The 16,426-nt window shown below is 41.7% G+C and overlaps 1 protein-coding gene across 5 annotated transcripts in view; it reads right to left on the reverse strand.

The window, feature by feature from the left end:
• Positions 1–507: 507 nt before the first annotated feature.
• fmr1 (FMRP translational regulator 1) overlaps positions 508–16,426 on the reverse strand; it is a 69,339-nt gene continuing 53,420 nt past the window's right edge. Inside the window, exons 11-16 of one of the 5 annotated variants that reach the window (XM_033030288.1) lie at positions 10,272–10,358; positions 7,881–8,076; positions 6,312–6,512; positions 5,474–5,553; positions 4,343–4,372; positions 508–1,564 (exon numbers count right to left, since the gene is read on the reverse strand). In XM_033030288.1, coding sequence (XP_032886179.1) covers positions 1,394–1,564; positions 4,343–4,372; positions 5,474–5,553; positions 6,312–6,512; positions 7,881–8,076; positions 10,272–10,358 — 765 coding nt within the window. In that variant the 3' untranslated portion in view covers positions 508–1,393. The remainder of the gene's footprint in view (positions 1,565–4,342; positions 4,373–5,473; positions 5,554–6,311; positions 6,513–7,880; positions 8,077–10,271; positions 10,359–16,426) is intronic. The other 4 variants (XM_033030291.1, XM_033030290.1, XM_033030292.1 and 1 more) reach the window with 4 other exon arrangements.

The following is a 16,426-nucleotide window of genomic DNA, read 5'->3' on the forward strand; positions in this document are numbered from 1 at the left end:
GCTTCACAAAGTTGATTCTAATCACGGGGTACGTCTTTACAACTAAATATTGTCCAACCTGTGCATTAGTAAGCACGTAATTGTTCAGACCCATTCAGTTTTCCAACAAAACCTGGTTAATTATCTCTTCATTTACTCAAGACAAGTCATCAATTGCAAACATCAACCCATTCCTTTAGTTCCCCTCCCAAGTCACCTCAACAGTAACATAGCTCCTTACACCACTTGCCTAATTCCCCATACAATTAAATAAAGAGACACCAGGGGAAAGAAATGGGAAAGAAAACATTGCAAATGTTGTATTTTGTACACTGCCACATCTTGTCATATTTCTAACCATTGTAACCACATACATAACATTTCATAATTTTTACCAGGGAAATCAACTTAACTAGCGAAGAAATCAGTGTCGGATTAAATTAGCTAATAGAAAAGTCATTAAAAATGATCTCCAACTCTTAACCCTTAACTGTAGTAAATCAGAAGGAAGTAACTTTTGTCCTACAGTCAGCAGAGGAAGATCAAACTTTATTAATTGAAACTGCTTGCATACAAAATATATTGCACTTCAACCGAACAATATCAACATAAAACCAAATTATTTGTTTTCACTACTATGTACAGAGAAAAATATTGCCCCGTTGCAGATCATACACTGTAAGGTCAATCTACCTTTGTTAATCATCTATACTAAGTTAACACAATAGCCCATAGTGGACAGGTACATAAACAAAGCTTTACCCCTCCCCAAATACTGTACATTCCCAAAAATAAATAACTACAAATCATCAGTTTGGCAACAATCTCCAGGCATTATATGCCTATCAAACAATACACTATTTAATTCTTTACATTTACCCTTGTACATCAAATGCAGAGGTGTAAAGAAAAAAAGTGCCCTCCCACACTGACCAATCAATGCCATACAAACTTCAGTGCAAGGATTTCTGATCCTTTACTGTTCAGCTAGATGCATATATAAGGAAAATCATGAAAAGCATGCATTCTTTTGTAAAGGTTCGCCGGTATTTAACCACACTTTATCTACATACATGTATTTTACATTGTTACTGTCTTCTGCTCATTTAGCTTCCCTGATTTCTGCAACTATAGTAAGGTTATCCCCTTCTGGCAAGTTATATTGAAGGCACAGATCAAACAATATACTTTTTTTTTTCTTCAAAAAGGAGTTTGCTAAGTGAAATGAAAATGGTTACTGCACAAATGCTCCACCTGTCTGGCAAAAGACAACAGTGGGCCGTGTGCATCTGCTGTGCACAAATGAGTTTTATGTCTTTGGCCTAATAGGTTTCTCTAAGTGACATGTAAGCATCTGGTTTGTATGGTTAATGAAAGGAAATTAAGAGAGAACATCACTCTGCAGGTACACGCTTTAAGAGACGCCGTTCACCATCACTTGCTGGTTGTCTGCGGAAGTTTCCGACTTCTCCTTCTTTGGAGTGCGCTCCTTGCCTATGCGTTGTCGAGTGCTCTCACCAAAAACGTTTGGGCTGTGTGAAGCTTTCGTTATGACACTCCTTTCATTATTGCTGTCAGTTCTGATCTGAAACAAATCAGAAAGTGTTCAGAAACTAAATACTGCAGGCATTACACTGAATATGCACCAAAATCAGAACAAAACATAGATCAATACAGCACAAGAACAGGCCCTTCGGCTCGTAATGGCTGTGCCAAACACGACGCCAAGTCCATCTCTTATCTACCGGCACATAACCAATAACTCTCCATTCCATGCAAATCCAGATGCCTATCCAAAAATGTAATCTCTCCATATCGAGTCTGAAGAAACATAGAAAATAGGTGCAGGAGTAGGCCATTCGGCCCTTCGAGCCTGCACCGCCATTCAATATGATCATGGCTGATCATCCAACTCAGTATCCTGTACCTGCCTTCTCTCCATACCTTTAGCCACAAGGGCCACATCTAACTCCCTCTTAAATATAGCCAATGAACTGGCCTCAACTACCTTCTGTGGCAGAGAATTCCAGAGATTCACCACTCTCTGTGTGAAAAATGTTTTCCTCATCTCGGTCCTAAAAGATTTCCCCCTTATCCTTAAACTGTGACCCCTTGTTCTGAAGGGTCCCAACACAAAACGTGACCAATCCATGTCCTCCAGAGATTCTGCCCAAGTTACTCCAGCATTTAGTCTATTTTTGTTAACCAGAATCTGCAGCTCCTTGTGACTCCATCACATGTGCAAACAGTACATACAGAAAGTATTCACACACCTTCACTTTTTCTACATTTTGTTCCATTACAGCCTTATTCTAAAATTGATTAAATTCTTTTTTTTTAAAATCATCAATCTACACAATAACCCATAATAAAGCAGCGAAAACAGGCGTCTAGAAACTTTTGCAAATTAAAAATAAATAACTGAAATATCACATTTACACAAGTATTCAGACCCTTTACTCAGTACTTTGTTGAGGCACCTTTGGCAGCGATTACAGCCTCAGGTCTTCTTGGGTATGACGCTACAAGCTAGGCAGACCTGTATTTGGGTAATTTCTCCCACTCTTCTCTGCAGATCTTCTCAAGCTCTGTCAGGTTGGATGGAGAGCGTCGATGCACAGTTATTTTCAGGTCCCTCCAGAGATGTTTGATGGAATTTAAGTCCGGGCTCTGGCTGGGCCACTCAAGGACATTCACAAACTTGTCACAAAGACACTCCTGCGTTGTCTTGGCTGTGTGCTTAGGGTCGTTGTCCTGTTGGAAGGTGAACCTCCGCCCCAGTCTGAGGTCCAGAACAATCTGGAGCAGGTTTTCATCACGTGTCTCTCTGTACTTTGCTCCGTTCATCTTTCCCTCAATCCTGATTAGTCTCCCAGTTCCTGCCGCTGAAAAACATCTCCATAGCATGATGCTGCCACCATCATGCTTCACTGTAGGTATGGTATTGGCCAGATGAGCGGTGCCTGGTTTCCTCCAGACGTGATGCTTGGCATTCAGGCCAAAGAGTTCAATCTTGGTTTCATCAGACCAGAGAATCTTGTTTCTCATGGTCCGAGAGTCTTTTAGGTGCCTTATGGTAAACTCCAAGCGGGCTGTCATGTGCCTTTTACTGAGAGATACTTCCATTTGGCCACTCTACCATAAAGGCCTGATTGGTGGAGTGCTGCAGATATAATTGTCCTTCTGGAAGGTTTTCCCATCTCCACAGAGGAACGCTGGAGCTCTGTCAGAGTGACCATTGGGATCTTAGTCACCTCCCTGACCAAGGCCCTTCTCCCCCGATGCTCAATTTGGCCGAGTGGCCAGCTCTACGAAGAGTCTTGGTGGTTCCAAAGTTCTTCCATTTAAGAATGATGGAGGCCATTGTGCTCTTCGGGACCTGCAATGCTGCAGAAATATTTTTATACCCTTCCCAAGATCTGTCTCTCGACACAATCCTGTCTTGGATGTATACGGACAATTCCTTCGTCTTCATGACTTGGTTTTTGCTCTGACATGCACTGGCAACTGTGGGACTTTATATGGACAGGTGTGTGCCTTTCCAAATCATGTCCAATCAATTTAATTTACCACTGGTGAACTCCAATCAAGTTGTAGAAACATCTCAAGATTTATCAATGGAAACAGGATGAATCCAAGCTCAATTTTGAGTGTCATAGCAAAGGGTCTGAATACTTATGTAAATGTGATATTTCAGTTATTTCTTTTTAATTACTTTGCAAAAATGTCTAAACACCTGTTTTCGCTTCTTCATTCTGCGGTATTGTGCGTAGATTGATGATAATAAAAATAAAATAATCAATTTTAAAATAAGGCTGTAATGTAACAAAATGTGGGAAAAGTGAAGGGGTCTGAATACTTTCTGAATGCACTGTAGTTGCTTTTGAAAATCCTTGCATTACTCTGCACATTGATAACATTTAGTTTTCCTCAAAATTCCTGATCTTTTCTGAACTCTGTCTTGTTTGACAAAACTTGCCATTCTCATCTGTGATGATGTTTATTGGTTCTCTACATAGTCTAGAACAAAAACTATACCAGTCCCTTGCTTATTCCCCTTACCAAAAAGTATTTGTTTAATTGCAGCCTTCTTCACATGGCTCTTGTATGCATGCCCCCTCTCATGCCTGCTCCATGAACAGCACAAAAGCCTTGATGAAAGTTTCCTACATTATTAATCTTATTATTACTTCTTGATCCATGTCTTTGATCACCCCTCCAACATCTGTTCTTTTCAGCATCATTCACTTTTCAGCAATGACACCTCAACACAATTCACTGGGTTATTTCAAAAGGCGCTACGAGCGCATAAGACCATGTGCCGTTCTGCACTAGAATGTAGCATGTTGCCAGTCAGTCATACCTGTGATTCCCCATATTGTGGCTTCCCAACCTTGGCAGTGCCAGCAAAACATAAAAAGGGGGAGAAAGGTAATAAGTTTTAGAATGTACAAGGTAATCAAGTTCAAGCTAGCGTCAAGTGTACTTTCCAACACAAGGTAAACAAGGTAAAAGATACGGAAATTTGAGCACACGAGCAACTCAGCTAGCACACCGCACTAAACCAAATACCTTATTTTTGAACAAATACCTCATTTGAAATTAAACCAAATTGCAGCATCCCAAAATCATTATATCTTATTGAGGAAATATATTAAGAAAAATATGAGAAGATTCAAACATTGGGTGTAAAAAATTCTCGTTGGGTAAAATCCCCTTTTCAACGGCACTGATCTGGATTACATAAAGATATCGATTAAATAGAATACTGAAGTTATAAAAGTTCAATCCTAATTTTTTGCATGTAAATTTCTAGATAAAGTTATTTTCTGAACATTTGCTGATTTCTATCTGCCTACAAAGCCTTGAACAAGTCAAATATCACAAAACACAACATTGCTTACATGGAACGTTAACTCACCACATAATCAGTTTTTTGAACTTTGGAAGATTTGATTGCATTTAAGAGGGTTCTGAATTGTTCAGTTAATGACTTATGGATGCTTAGTTGATATTGAATTAAGTTTTCATTAGATGAACAGATAGACTGCTTCTCATTTAAATATTCTTTCAAAATGTGACAACTTTAGAAAATCAATTGCTGATGTCCTAATACCTCAAGCTTAAAAGCAAAAAAAATGCTTGTGCTAAACTTGTGTAAATGTTGATTGTGAGATCACAATACTGTAACACAGATCATAGATTCCACAGGTGAGTTAGTCTCCCATGAAATATGATATAAAATAAACTTATAGGTTTTGAGCACTTTGAAATCTAACTACCCTGATTATCTGACAAAGAATGAGAGTCATACAGCACAGAAACAGACACTTCGGCCCAACTCGTCCATGCCGACCAATATACATCCTTTAAGCTAGTCTACACTTAGAGACATAATTTGGTAGACTTAGCTTCGAGGACATTTAACAGCAGAATATACCTCAGAGTAGACAACTCCAAACCATGCAAACCTAAACCATAACCGAAAGGCTACCTCCAATGAGCTGTCCGTCGTCCCAGTCTTCGAGTCTCTTGATGAATTGCGTTTACGGATGTCTGCCCTCAAGAATTCATCTAAAACACCAAAAACAAAACAAAATTGAAGTCATCCCAGATTTGGACTCGGGCCACAGATCACAGAACACGAATGCCTGAGCAAAATCATGTATGAAAATGCACACACACAAACAGAATATATTCAGTTTGAAACATGATACCATTATGTGTGGCACAGTGGCGCAGCTGCTGCCTCACAGCACCAAAGACCCAGGCTCGTGTGGAGTTTGCACATTCTCCCTGTAACCATGTGGATTTCCACTGGCTACTTCGGTTTCCACACACATCCCCAAAACATGCAGAGTTGTAGGTTATTTGGCCTCTATTGTGTAGGGAGTGGGTGTGAAAGTGGGATAACATAGAACTAGTGTGAATGGGTGATTGATGGTCGGCGTGGACTCAGGGGCCGGAGGGCTTGTTTTCATGCTGTATCTTTTAATCAATCAAAACTATTCATCTGTGCAAGGAAAATGTTGTAACCTTTTCAGTTTGTAGGACGTGAGAGTGTTAGCCATGCACACGAAATTCAGGTGTCATTAAAAAAACCCCACTGTTAACCTTGACACATCTAGGCGCGGAAAGACACAATCAGCAAATACAAATTGATGTCATTTGGATTGTAATGTCAATCTAGGATTAAATGATGCAAAACCACAAAATGACAGAACAACGATTCTTGTCAGTAGACTTCTTTCATGAGACCTTGACCAAAAAAGCCTGTAAATCATGGAAGAGTTGACATGCACGGAGAAAAGAGCAAATGTGTGGCCATTTACCTGAAGTTGCCGACAGGTTTTTGTTACTCCCACGGCCGCGGCCTCCGCCGCGACCACGCCCGGCATTGCCACGCCTGCGATTGTCACCCCGGCGAGAATATGGTTCCCTCTCCTCATCTGTAGGCGCCAGCGACCAATCACTTAGCTCATCTCTGTGCTCGGATTCAGTCTCAGAGGCATTAGATGCTTCAGAGTTGTTTCCTTAGCAACAAGAAGGGGAAAAAAACAATGGAATTAAGAGATATTTTACAAAATACAAACTGAAAGAAAAACAATATTCTTTATTTCTGAAATAGCATTTGAATAGGAACACAACTCCTCTCTTAGATGCCACTTATCAACCTTATAAAACAAATAAAATGAGTCCAATAGTCATTGTTTAATATATTCGCTGGCAGCTCTACCCACATTGTTCTAACCTTTTCTTTAATAAATATAACTCTGAAAGCTGCACATCAAAATCCACATGGCAAAACCCTCCCACCTATTTTTTTCTCCAAATAACTTAATTTCCATTATAATCCTGCCTTTAAGAAACATGGTTGACATGCCTCAGGCCTCACGCATCATCTCCTAGCCTCCAAATCTCCGATTTTTAAAATATGTATCTAACCCCTCTTTAAATACCTCAAATTTTCCAGTTTTCATCTTCTTCCCAGGCAGAGAACTAGAGAGATTCACCCACCACAATCTGCGAGGTTCCTCTCTGTGCCTTAGTTTTAAATGAACAATTCCTTACTCTGAAATCATGTCCCCTCGTTCAAGATTCTCCCACTAGTGGAAACATCACATCAATAAGATTATATCAATATCAATAAAAGTCAATAATCTATTAATCTAATTTCTTCAGCCATCCTCTCATGTCAGGAATTAGCCTATTGAATGTTCCTTGCATCACCTTTAATGCTAGTTCCCCGTTCCTAAATAAGGGGACCACAACCACCTGTAGTCGCCTCTCCAGTAACCTCTACAATTGTAAGAAGAATTCCTCATGATTGCTCCAAACAATTTTTAATCAAAGCCAAAGTGACATTGGACTTCCGAACCACTTGCTTCACCCGCCTATCAATTTACTGCGATTCATGGTCAATAATGCCTAGATCCTTTGTGTGCTTTGCACACCTGCATTCGTTCGTCCATTTAGATAAGTCTTAAATGTGATTTCTCTTATCGAAGTACATCACCTCAGCTTTCCATATAACACTCCGTTTTCTGAGTATTTCACTCACTCACCATGTAGTATTTCAATCATCACACTCACTATCTAGCACAGTCCAAAAATCCTCATCTCGATTTGTCACCCTCCCCACCCCATTTCCGTGTCACCGGCAATCTTGGATACCTTACACACTGCTCCACATTCAAGTTATTAATATGAATAGCAGTTCAAAATATTCAAGAGAAGAATCCAATTTCTATCACATGAATTTCTTCAAACGGTGTTTACAAAATTTAAATACATTTTTTGAAATTGTAAAATACAAAGTTTTAAAATACAGTCATGTATAAATGTTGATTGCAAATAGCAAACAAACAAATAAACTGATTTTTTGCAGGTTGAAATGATACCTGATGCATAGCCTGGGCCTCGCCTACCGCGACCTCGACTACCATAAGGTCTTCCCCCGCGCAAGTAACTTGTGCTCTCGTCGGTTGAGTAGCCCCTTTCTTTATCGGGGCGGTTTGCCGGAGTCCTCAAACCGGCACCCATCTGCCGAAGCTGCTCATCTATTTGTAAACGTTCCATCCGGAGCTGGTCAACCTCCTGTACACAAAACACACAATCACCTTTACCTCGGCCACAATTAATAAAGACAGAATCTACCGAACCTGTTCAATGTTCCTAGAATGTTATGACCCTGATAATTAAAGTTATATGATTTATGTTTTTGGTGCCGGCAGGTGCGTGGCAAAGGGGGAGTGTGAAGAAATGGAAATGCATCCAGTAGGATTTGGGCTAAATGCAAAGATTGGCAACATTTTCTGAAAGCAGATCTTTCACCCCAAACAGTTTATAGCATTAAGTTAAAGATGGACAATCAGGGCAGCATTCTACAAGCTGACAGAAATGGATCCATTTCATCCGACTCATCTTTCCTTTCACCAACCTGATAACAGTAAAGTTAGCAATATGCATTTTGGAAATGACAAGGCTGCATATGAACAAATTTGAATTTAATGTACATTTTTGACTCAAGGAAATGAAAATATTTTAGCCAGACTCGCTTCACTGATAATCTACCTTGAGGATGGCATCTGAGGACGGGAATGGCAAGGAGAGCCACAGTGCAACATGTCAACATTAGCTAGATATAGTCAGAGTTGTACATAAAAGAAACGTTTTCAGCATACCACATCTATGCTTAACTACCAATCCCACATACCTGTAATAATTCCATGTCCCTCTCTGCCCTGCTCATTCAAATACCTTTTCGAAATTGGGGTCAATGACACAGCATAGACTTCCAAACATTTACCACCCTTTGAACAAAGAGATTTCCCCTAATTTCAGTTCTCTAGAACTGCTGAGTTCCTCCAGTGGTTTGTTTTTTTGCTCCACATTCCGGCGTCTGCAGTCTTGTGTCAATATCCTAGTGAATCTTTTGAGCTGCTTCTTGAGCGTAATCACAAACTTCCCGTAGTGTGCTGATCAGAACTGCACACAATACTCAAACTGCAACCTACTCAACTTTTTGTACCACTGTAACAAGTTGTCCCAACTACTGTTTTCAATGCATCGGTTGATAAAGGGAAGAATGCCATCCATTTTTTTCACTTGCCTGTCTACCTGTGTTGCAACTTTCAAGATATACTTGGATCTTAAGATCTCGCTGTTCAATAACACTTCCCAGCCCCTGCCATTCATTGTGCATGCCGTGGCCTGGTTTAATTTCCCCGCTAAGCTGCTTTGCTATTACTTTAATACTTCTCTCCATCCATTCCCAATTCTGATGGAATGCCATACATCTAAAACATTTACCGTTTTCTCCTCCAGAAATACTACTTCACTTGTTGAACATTCCTAGCATTTCCCATGTTTAAGGTAGACAAAAAAGCTGGAGAAACTCAGTGGGTGAGACAGCGAGGGAAGGAATAGGCAACGATTTGGGTCGAGACCCTTCTTCAGACTGATGTCGGGGGGGGGGGGGGGGGGGGGGGGGGGGGGAAAGGAAAGGAAGAGGTGGAGACGGTAGGCTTTGTGAGAGCTGGGAAGGGGAGGGGAAATAGGGAGAAAGCAAGGACTACATGAAATTGGAGAAGTCAGTGTTCATACCACTGGGGTGTAAACTACCCAAGCAAAATATGAGGTGCTTTTCCTCCAATCTGCGGTGGGCAATTTCCTCCATTCACTCTGGCCATGGAGGAGGCCCAGGACTGAAATGTTGGATTCGGAATGGGAGGGGGAGTTGAAGTGCTGAGCCACCGGAGATGAGGTTGGTTATTGCGAACTAAGCGGAGGAGTTATGCGAAGCGATCGCCAATGTCATTTGAAGAAAAATGTCTGATACAAATAACTTGTATTGTGGCCAGAGCTTTTCATTTTAAGCAACGGGTAATTGAAAATTCCTTTCCAATTTCAAGCAATCAGCTTACTGGGATACTATTTACACAACAGAAGCTAATAATAGATAACAGATGAGTTGGGAAAGAGAAAATTGGTTTGTGGAAGTCTACATTCCACCATTCTATTGTTGGCCAAAAACTTTCAATACTGCATCACCATTGTAAAGAATTTTTAGATTTTACAAAATATTGAGATTTTAGATCACTCCAATGTCATCTTTTGATAGCAGATTTAAACTGCAGTAAGAGGTGAAAAAACTCAAGAAGAGCAACATAATATTTCTTACATCTCAGGCAGAATAAAGTTTATTACAACAAATATTCCTTCTCCATTTTACGTATCAAAACAAGGAAATTAAACAAATTAGCAATATATGTTAAGAGTTCACTTCTTACCTTTAAGTAGTTTAGATGATAGTCTAATAGAACGCGAGCATTGCTAATGCTTTCCTTTGTTCCAACGAAGACAAAAGGAACCATGCCCTGAAAATGATCAATGAATTAAAATATTTATGCCCTTAATAGAATGATCTTTCAAATTAAAACTTATTTTATTAGTACATCTCAGTTTAAAACATTTTAGTACGCTGATGAATTCTATGACATCTTAGTATTACACTGCTTATGCTTTTGTAAGCTCAAAGATAGATTCTCTGCTTCTCAAATGAATTTATAAAAAGCATGAGTTAAGGTATGGGTAATATTTAAAAGCACATTGGTGAATCTGGTGATCGAGAAATATAACTACCATGATATTCCTGGTCATTTAGACTGAGTTTGAGGTCAGATCATTGCTTTCATATCTTGCCACCCTAATCCACTAAACATTAATCAACTTTTGTCCTTATGGCAGCTATAGCTGTGGACTATTTTGGTTATGTGGTCCTTGAACACTCCATTCCAGGACTAAATGATATTTTGGAAGATTCAAAACTGATCTGTAGAGCCAAGATCGACTGTGAATACTTAAACATTTTCATTCTTTTCTGAAATGAAAAGAGAAAAGCCAAATTCATCTCAAGAGTCTTTGAATTGGATAAAGCCTGTAAAGTTGTAGTGAATACATTTACTTTTAGCAAAGACAGTAAGACAAAAAGCTGATAATTGTTTTGGCTAATATTTACACATCAGTAATGAATATCAGTAATGTTTGTGAAAGTTGCATTTAATTACTTGCCAATATCACACAAGGATTTAATTCCATGATAGAACAACAGGCTTCAAGTAACACAATCAACTCTTGTTCATATATTATTGTAATATGTCTTCAGGACATCTAAGACACTCCAGCGTACAATGAATTATTTTCAAAGTACAAATTTCTGTTATACCGGTTGATATGGTAACCATTTTGCATGCTGCATGGTGTCACAGCCATATAATGATATTGGTTTGTTTTGTGTCGCGTTAATTAAAAAAGACCAGTATTGATCAAAAGCCAAAACTACAGTCATGCACATGCCTCTATTGTAGACTGGCAACTAATTAGGGATGGACATTAAAAGAGATGCCCAAATCCTGAAAAATGTATAGGGTTATTGGGCTTTGTGGAAAATTTTCAGAAACAGGAGATGGGGCAGTGCTGCAGAAGGATGATGATTACAATTGATAAATTGGACTTTCATTACGAGGATGGAGTACAAAACTAGGATGTATTGCAACAACTGTATTAGGTGTTGGTTAGGCCACCACTGGAGTACACTGTACCAATTTGGTCAGTTGTACAGGGCCTTGGTGAGACCACACCTGGAGTATTGCGTACAGTTTTGGTCTCCTAATCTGAGGAAAGACATTCTTGCCATAGAGGGAGTACAGAGAAGGTTCATCAGACTGATTCCTGGAATGGCAGGACGTTCTTTTTTTTAAATTTAATTTATCTATAAATATGTTTATTAGAAGCAATGTACAGTAGTATAAACCATGTATAACATAATACATTTTGTGTACAACCTTGTTTTTAATTTAATAATAGAAACATAACAGAACCAAGGGTACAGTGGGCTAAAGGTACAGTGCTTTAGTAAAGGTACAGTGAGCTAAGGGTACAGTGCTTTAGTAAAGGTTGTGCTTTTTGTTTATATAATAAAGGTACAGTTTAAAGGTCAAGAGGGAGCAGCTGTTGTGAGTCAGATACCTGCTGATTTCTCCCAGCAGTTTCTATTGTATTGTATTGTACTTGTATCGGATCCAGGGTAAGGCGGGAGAATGACAGCCAGAGCAGTGTACTGTTCTGGATGTCAGATGTGGGAGGTCATGGTGTCGGATGGCCCTCCAGACGTCCACATCTGCACCAGGTGCATCGAGATGGGGCTCCTAAGGGACTGTATTAGGATCCTGGAGCAGCAGCTCGATGACCTCTGTCTGGTCAGGGAGAGTGAGGAGTTCATAGAGAGGAGTTATAGGGAGGTGGTCACTCCAAAACCACGGGAGAGAGACATGTGGGTCTCGCTAAGGAAGGGCAAGGGGCAGAGGCAGGGACGAGTGAGTACTCCAATGTCGGTACACCTTGCAAATAAGTACTCCTGTTTGAGTACGGATGGGGGTGACAGCCTGCCCGGGGGTAGCGACAGCGGACGGGCCTCCAGCACAGAGACCGGTCCTGTTGCTCCGAAAGGTAGGGACAAAAAGAAGAGGGCAATAGTAATTGGGGACTCTATTGTTAGGGGGTCGGATAGGCGATTCTGTGGACGCAGTCGGGAGACCAGGATGGTGGTCTGCCTCCCTGGTGCCAAGGTCTCGGACGTGTCTCAACGCGTCCAAGATATTCTGAAATCAGAGGGAGAGGAGCCTGAGGTCGTGGTACATATAGGTACCAATGACATAGGTAAAAAAAGGGAAGAGGTCCTTAAGGGAGGATTTAGGGAGTTGGGAGGAGAGTTAAGGAAAAGGACCAAAAAAGTAACAATCTCAGGATTACTGCCTGTGCCACGCGACAGTGAGAGTAGGAATGGAGCGAGGTGGAGGATAAATGCGTGGCTGAAAGACTGGTGCAGAGGGCAGGGATTCAAGTTTCTGGATCATTGGGACTTCTTTTGGGGAAGGTGGGACCTGTACAGAAAGGATGGGTTGCACTTGAACCCGAGGGGGACCAATATCCTGGCGGGGAAATTTGTAAAGGCTACTGGGGAGACTTTAAACTAGAATGGTTGGGGCGAGGGACTCAAATAGAGAAAGCTAGTAGACAGAATGGGAGGCAGGAAGCAGAAAAGGGAAGCACTCGGACACAAGAAGAGAAAGAAGAAAAAGGAAATAAACAGAGAATAAGAGTTTCTTAAATGTGCATATTTTAATGCTAGGAGCATTGTAAGAAAGGTGGATGAGCTTAGAGTCTGGATAGACACCTGGAAGTATGATGTTGTGGCGATCAGTGAAACATGGTTGCAGGAGGGCTGTGATTGGAAACTAAATATTCCAGGATTTCGTTGCTTCAGGTGTGATAGAATTGGAGGGGCAAGAGGTGGAGGTGTTGCATTGCTAGTCAGGGAAGATATTACAGCAGTGCTTTGGCAGGATAGATTGGAGGGCTCATCTAGGGAGGCTATTTGGGTGGAACTGAGAAGTGGGAAAGGTGTAGCAACACTTATAGGGGTGTATTATAGACCGCCAAATGGGGATCGAGAATTGGAAGAGCAAATATGTAAGGAGATAGCAGATATTAGTAGTAAGCACAAGGTAGTGATTGTGGGAGATTTCAACTTTCCACACATAGACTGGGAAACACATTCTGTAAATGGGCTGGATGGTTTGGAGTTTGTAAAATGTGTGCAGGATAGTTTTTTGCAGCAATACATAGAGGTACCTACTAGAGGAGGGGCAGTGCTGGACGTCCTGTTAGGAAATGAGACGGGACAGGTGGCGGAGGTATGCGTTGGGGAGCACTTCGGGTCCAGTGATCACAATACCATTAGTTTCAATATAATTATGGAGAGGGTCAGAACTGGACCTAGGGTTGAGATTTTTGATTGGAGAAAGGCTAACTTTGAGGAGATGCAAAATGATTTAAAAGGAGTGAACTGGGACATTTTGTTTTATGGGAAGGATGTAGAAGAGAAATGGAGGACATTTAAAGGGGAAATTTTAAGAGTACAGAATCTTTATGTTCCTGTTCGGTTGAAAGGAAAGTAAAAATTGGAAAGAGCCCTGGCTTTCAAGGGAAATTGGACATCTTGTTCGGAAAAAGAGGGAGATCTACAATAATTATATTCAGCATGAAGTAAATGAGGTGCTTGAGGAGTATAAGGAATGTAAAAAGAATCTTAAGAAAGAAATTAGAAAAGCTAAAAGAAGATATGAGGTTGCTTTGGCAAGTAAGGTGAAAGTAAATCCAAAGGGTTTCTACAGCTATATTAATAGCAAAAGGATAACGAGGGATAAAATTGGTCCATTGGAGAGACAGAGTGGGCAGCTATCTGCAGAGCCAAAAGAGATGGGGAAGATATTGAACAATTTATTTTCTTCGGTATTCACCAAGGAGAAGGATATTGAATTATATGAGGTAAGGGAAACTAGTAGAGTAGCTATGGATACTATGAGTTTCAAAGTAAAAGAAGTACTGACACTTTTGAAAAATATAAAAGTGGATAAGTCTCCAGGTCCTGACAGGATATTCCCTAGGACATTGAGGGAAGTTAGTGTAGAAATAGCCGGGGCTATGACAGAAATATTTCAAATGTCATTAGAAACGGGAATAGTTCCCGAGGATTGGCGTACTGCGCATGTTGTTCCATTGTTTAAAAAGGGTTCTAAGAGTAAACCTAGCAATTATAGACCTGTTAGTTTGACTTGAGTGGTGGGCAAATTAATGGAAAAGATACTTAGAGATAATATATAAGCATCTGGATAAACAGGGTCTGATTAGGAACAGTCAACATGGATTTGTGCCTGGAAGGTCATGTTTGACTAATCTTCTTGAATTTTTTGAAGAGGTTACTAGGGAAATTAACGAGGGTAAGTTCAAGTTCAAATTTATTTGGTCACATACACCTTTAGGTGTAGTGACGTAAAGCAGTGGATGTTGTCTTTAGTAAGGCCTTTGACAAGGTTCCTCATGGAAGGTTGGTTAAGAAGGTTCAACTGTTGGGTATAAATGCAGGAGTAGCAAGATGGATTCAACAGTGGCTGAATGGGAGACGCCAGAGGGTAATGGTGGGTGGCTGTTTGTCGGGTTGGAGGCAGGACACTAGTGGGCTACCTCAGGGATCTGTGTTGGGTCCTTTGTTGTTTGTCATGTACATCAATGATCTGGATGAAGGTGTGGTAAATTGGATTAGTAAGTATGCAGATGAGAGGCCCGGGACCGTTGGAGACAGCGGAGGAGGGTCAGGGCGGTGAGTACTTAAATCGGGCACGGGGCTTGTTTTCACAGAGGCCCGGGACCGTTGGAGACAGCGGAGGAGGGTCAGGGCGGTGAGTACTTAAATCGGGCACGGGGCTTGTTTTCACAGAGGCCCGGGACCGTTGGAGACAGCGGAGGAGGGTCAGGGCGGTGAGTACTTAAATCGGGCACGGGGCTTGTTTTCACAGAGGCCCGGGACCGTTGGAGACAGCGGAGGAGGGTCAGGGCGGTGAGTACTTAAATCGGGCACGGGGCTTGTTTTCACAGAGGCCCGGGACCGTTGGAGACAGCGGAGGAGGGTCAGGGCGGTGAGTACTTAAATCGGGCACGGGGCTTGTTTTCACAGAGGCCCGGGACCGTTGGAGACAGCGGAGGAGGGTCAGGGCGGTGAGTACTTAAATCGGGCACGGGGCTTGTTTTCACAGAGGCCCGGGACCGTTGGAGACAGCGGAGGAGGGTCAGGGCTTACCAAATCCCGTAACGTTCCACACTCCATAGGGAGGGTTTCTGGGGAAGCCGCTGATTGGTGGAAGCAGACTAGAGGAAGCAGCTGATTGGGTGCAACCTCAGGTTAGCATTTATGCTTTATGGTTAAAGGTTCAGTGCTTTAGTAAAGGTACAGTGGGCTAAGGGTACAGTGGGCTAAGGGTACAGTGGGCTAAAGGTACAGTGCTTTTTGTTTATATAATAAAGGTACAGTTTAAAGGGCAAGAGGGAGCAGTTGTTGTGAGTCAGATACCTGCTGATTTCTCCCAGCAGTTTCTATTGTATTGTACTGGTATCGGATCCAGGGTAAGGTGAGAGAATGACAGTCAGAGCAGTGTACTGTTCTGGATGTCAGATGTGGGAGGTCATGGTGTCGGATGGCCCTCCAGACGTCCACATCTGCACCAGGTGCAGAGAGATGGGGCTCCTAAGGGACCGTATTAGGTTCCTGGAGCAGCAGCTCGATGACCTCTGTCTTGTCAGGGAGAGTGACGAGGTCATAGAGGGGAGTTATAGGGAGGTGGTCACTCCAAAACCACAGGAGAGAGACATATGGGTCACGCTAAGGAAGGGCAAGGGGCAGAGGCAGGAACGAGGGAGTACTCCAATGTCGGTACACCTTGCAAATAAGTACTCCTGTTTGAGTACGGATGAGGATGACAGCCTGCCCGGGAGTAGCAACAGCGGACGGGCCTCCAGCACAGAGACCGGCCCTGTTGCTCCGAAAGGT

The sequence above is a fragment of the Amblyraja radiata genome, chromosome 12 (assembly GCF_010909765.2).
Source record: "Amblyraja radiata isolate CabotCenter1 chromosome 12, sAmbRad1.1.pri, whole genome shotgun sequence".
Taxonomy (NCBI): Eukaryota; Metazoa; Chordata; class Chondrichthyes; order Rajiformes; family Rajidae; genus Amblyraja; species Amblyraja radiata.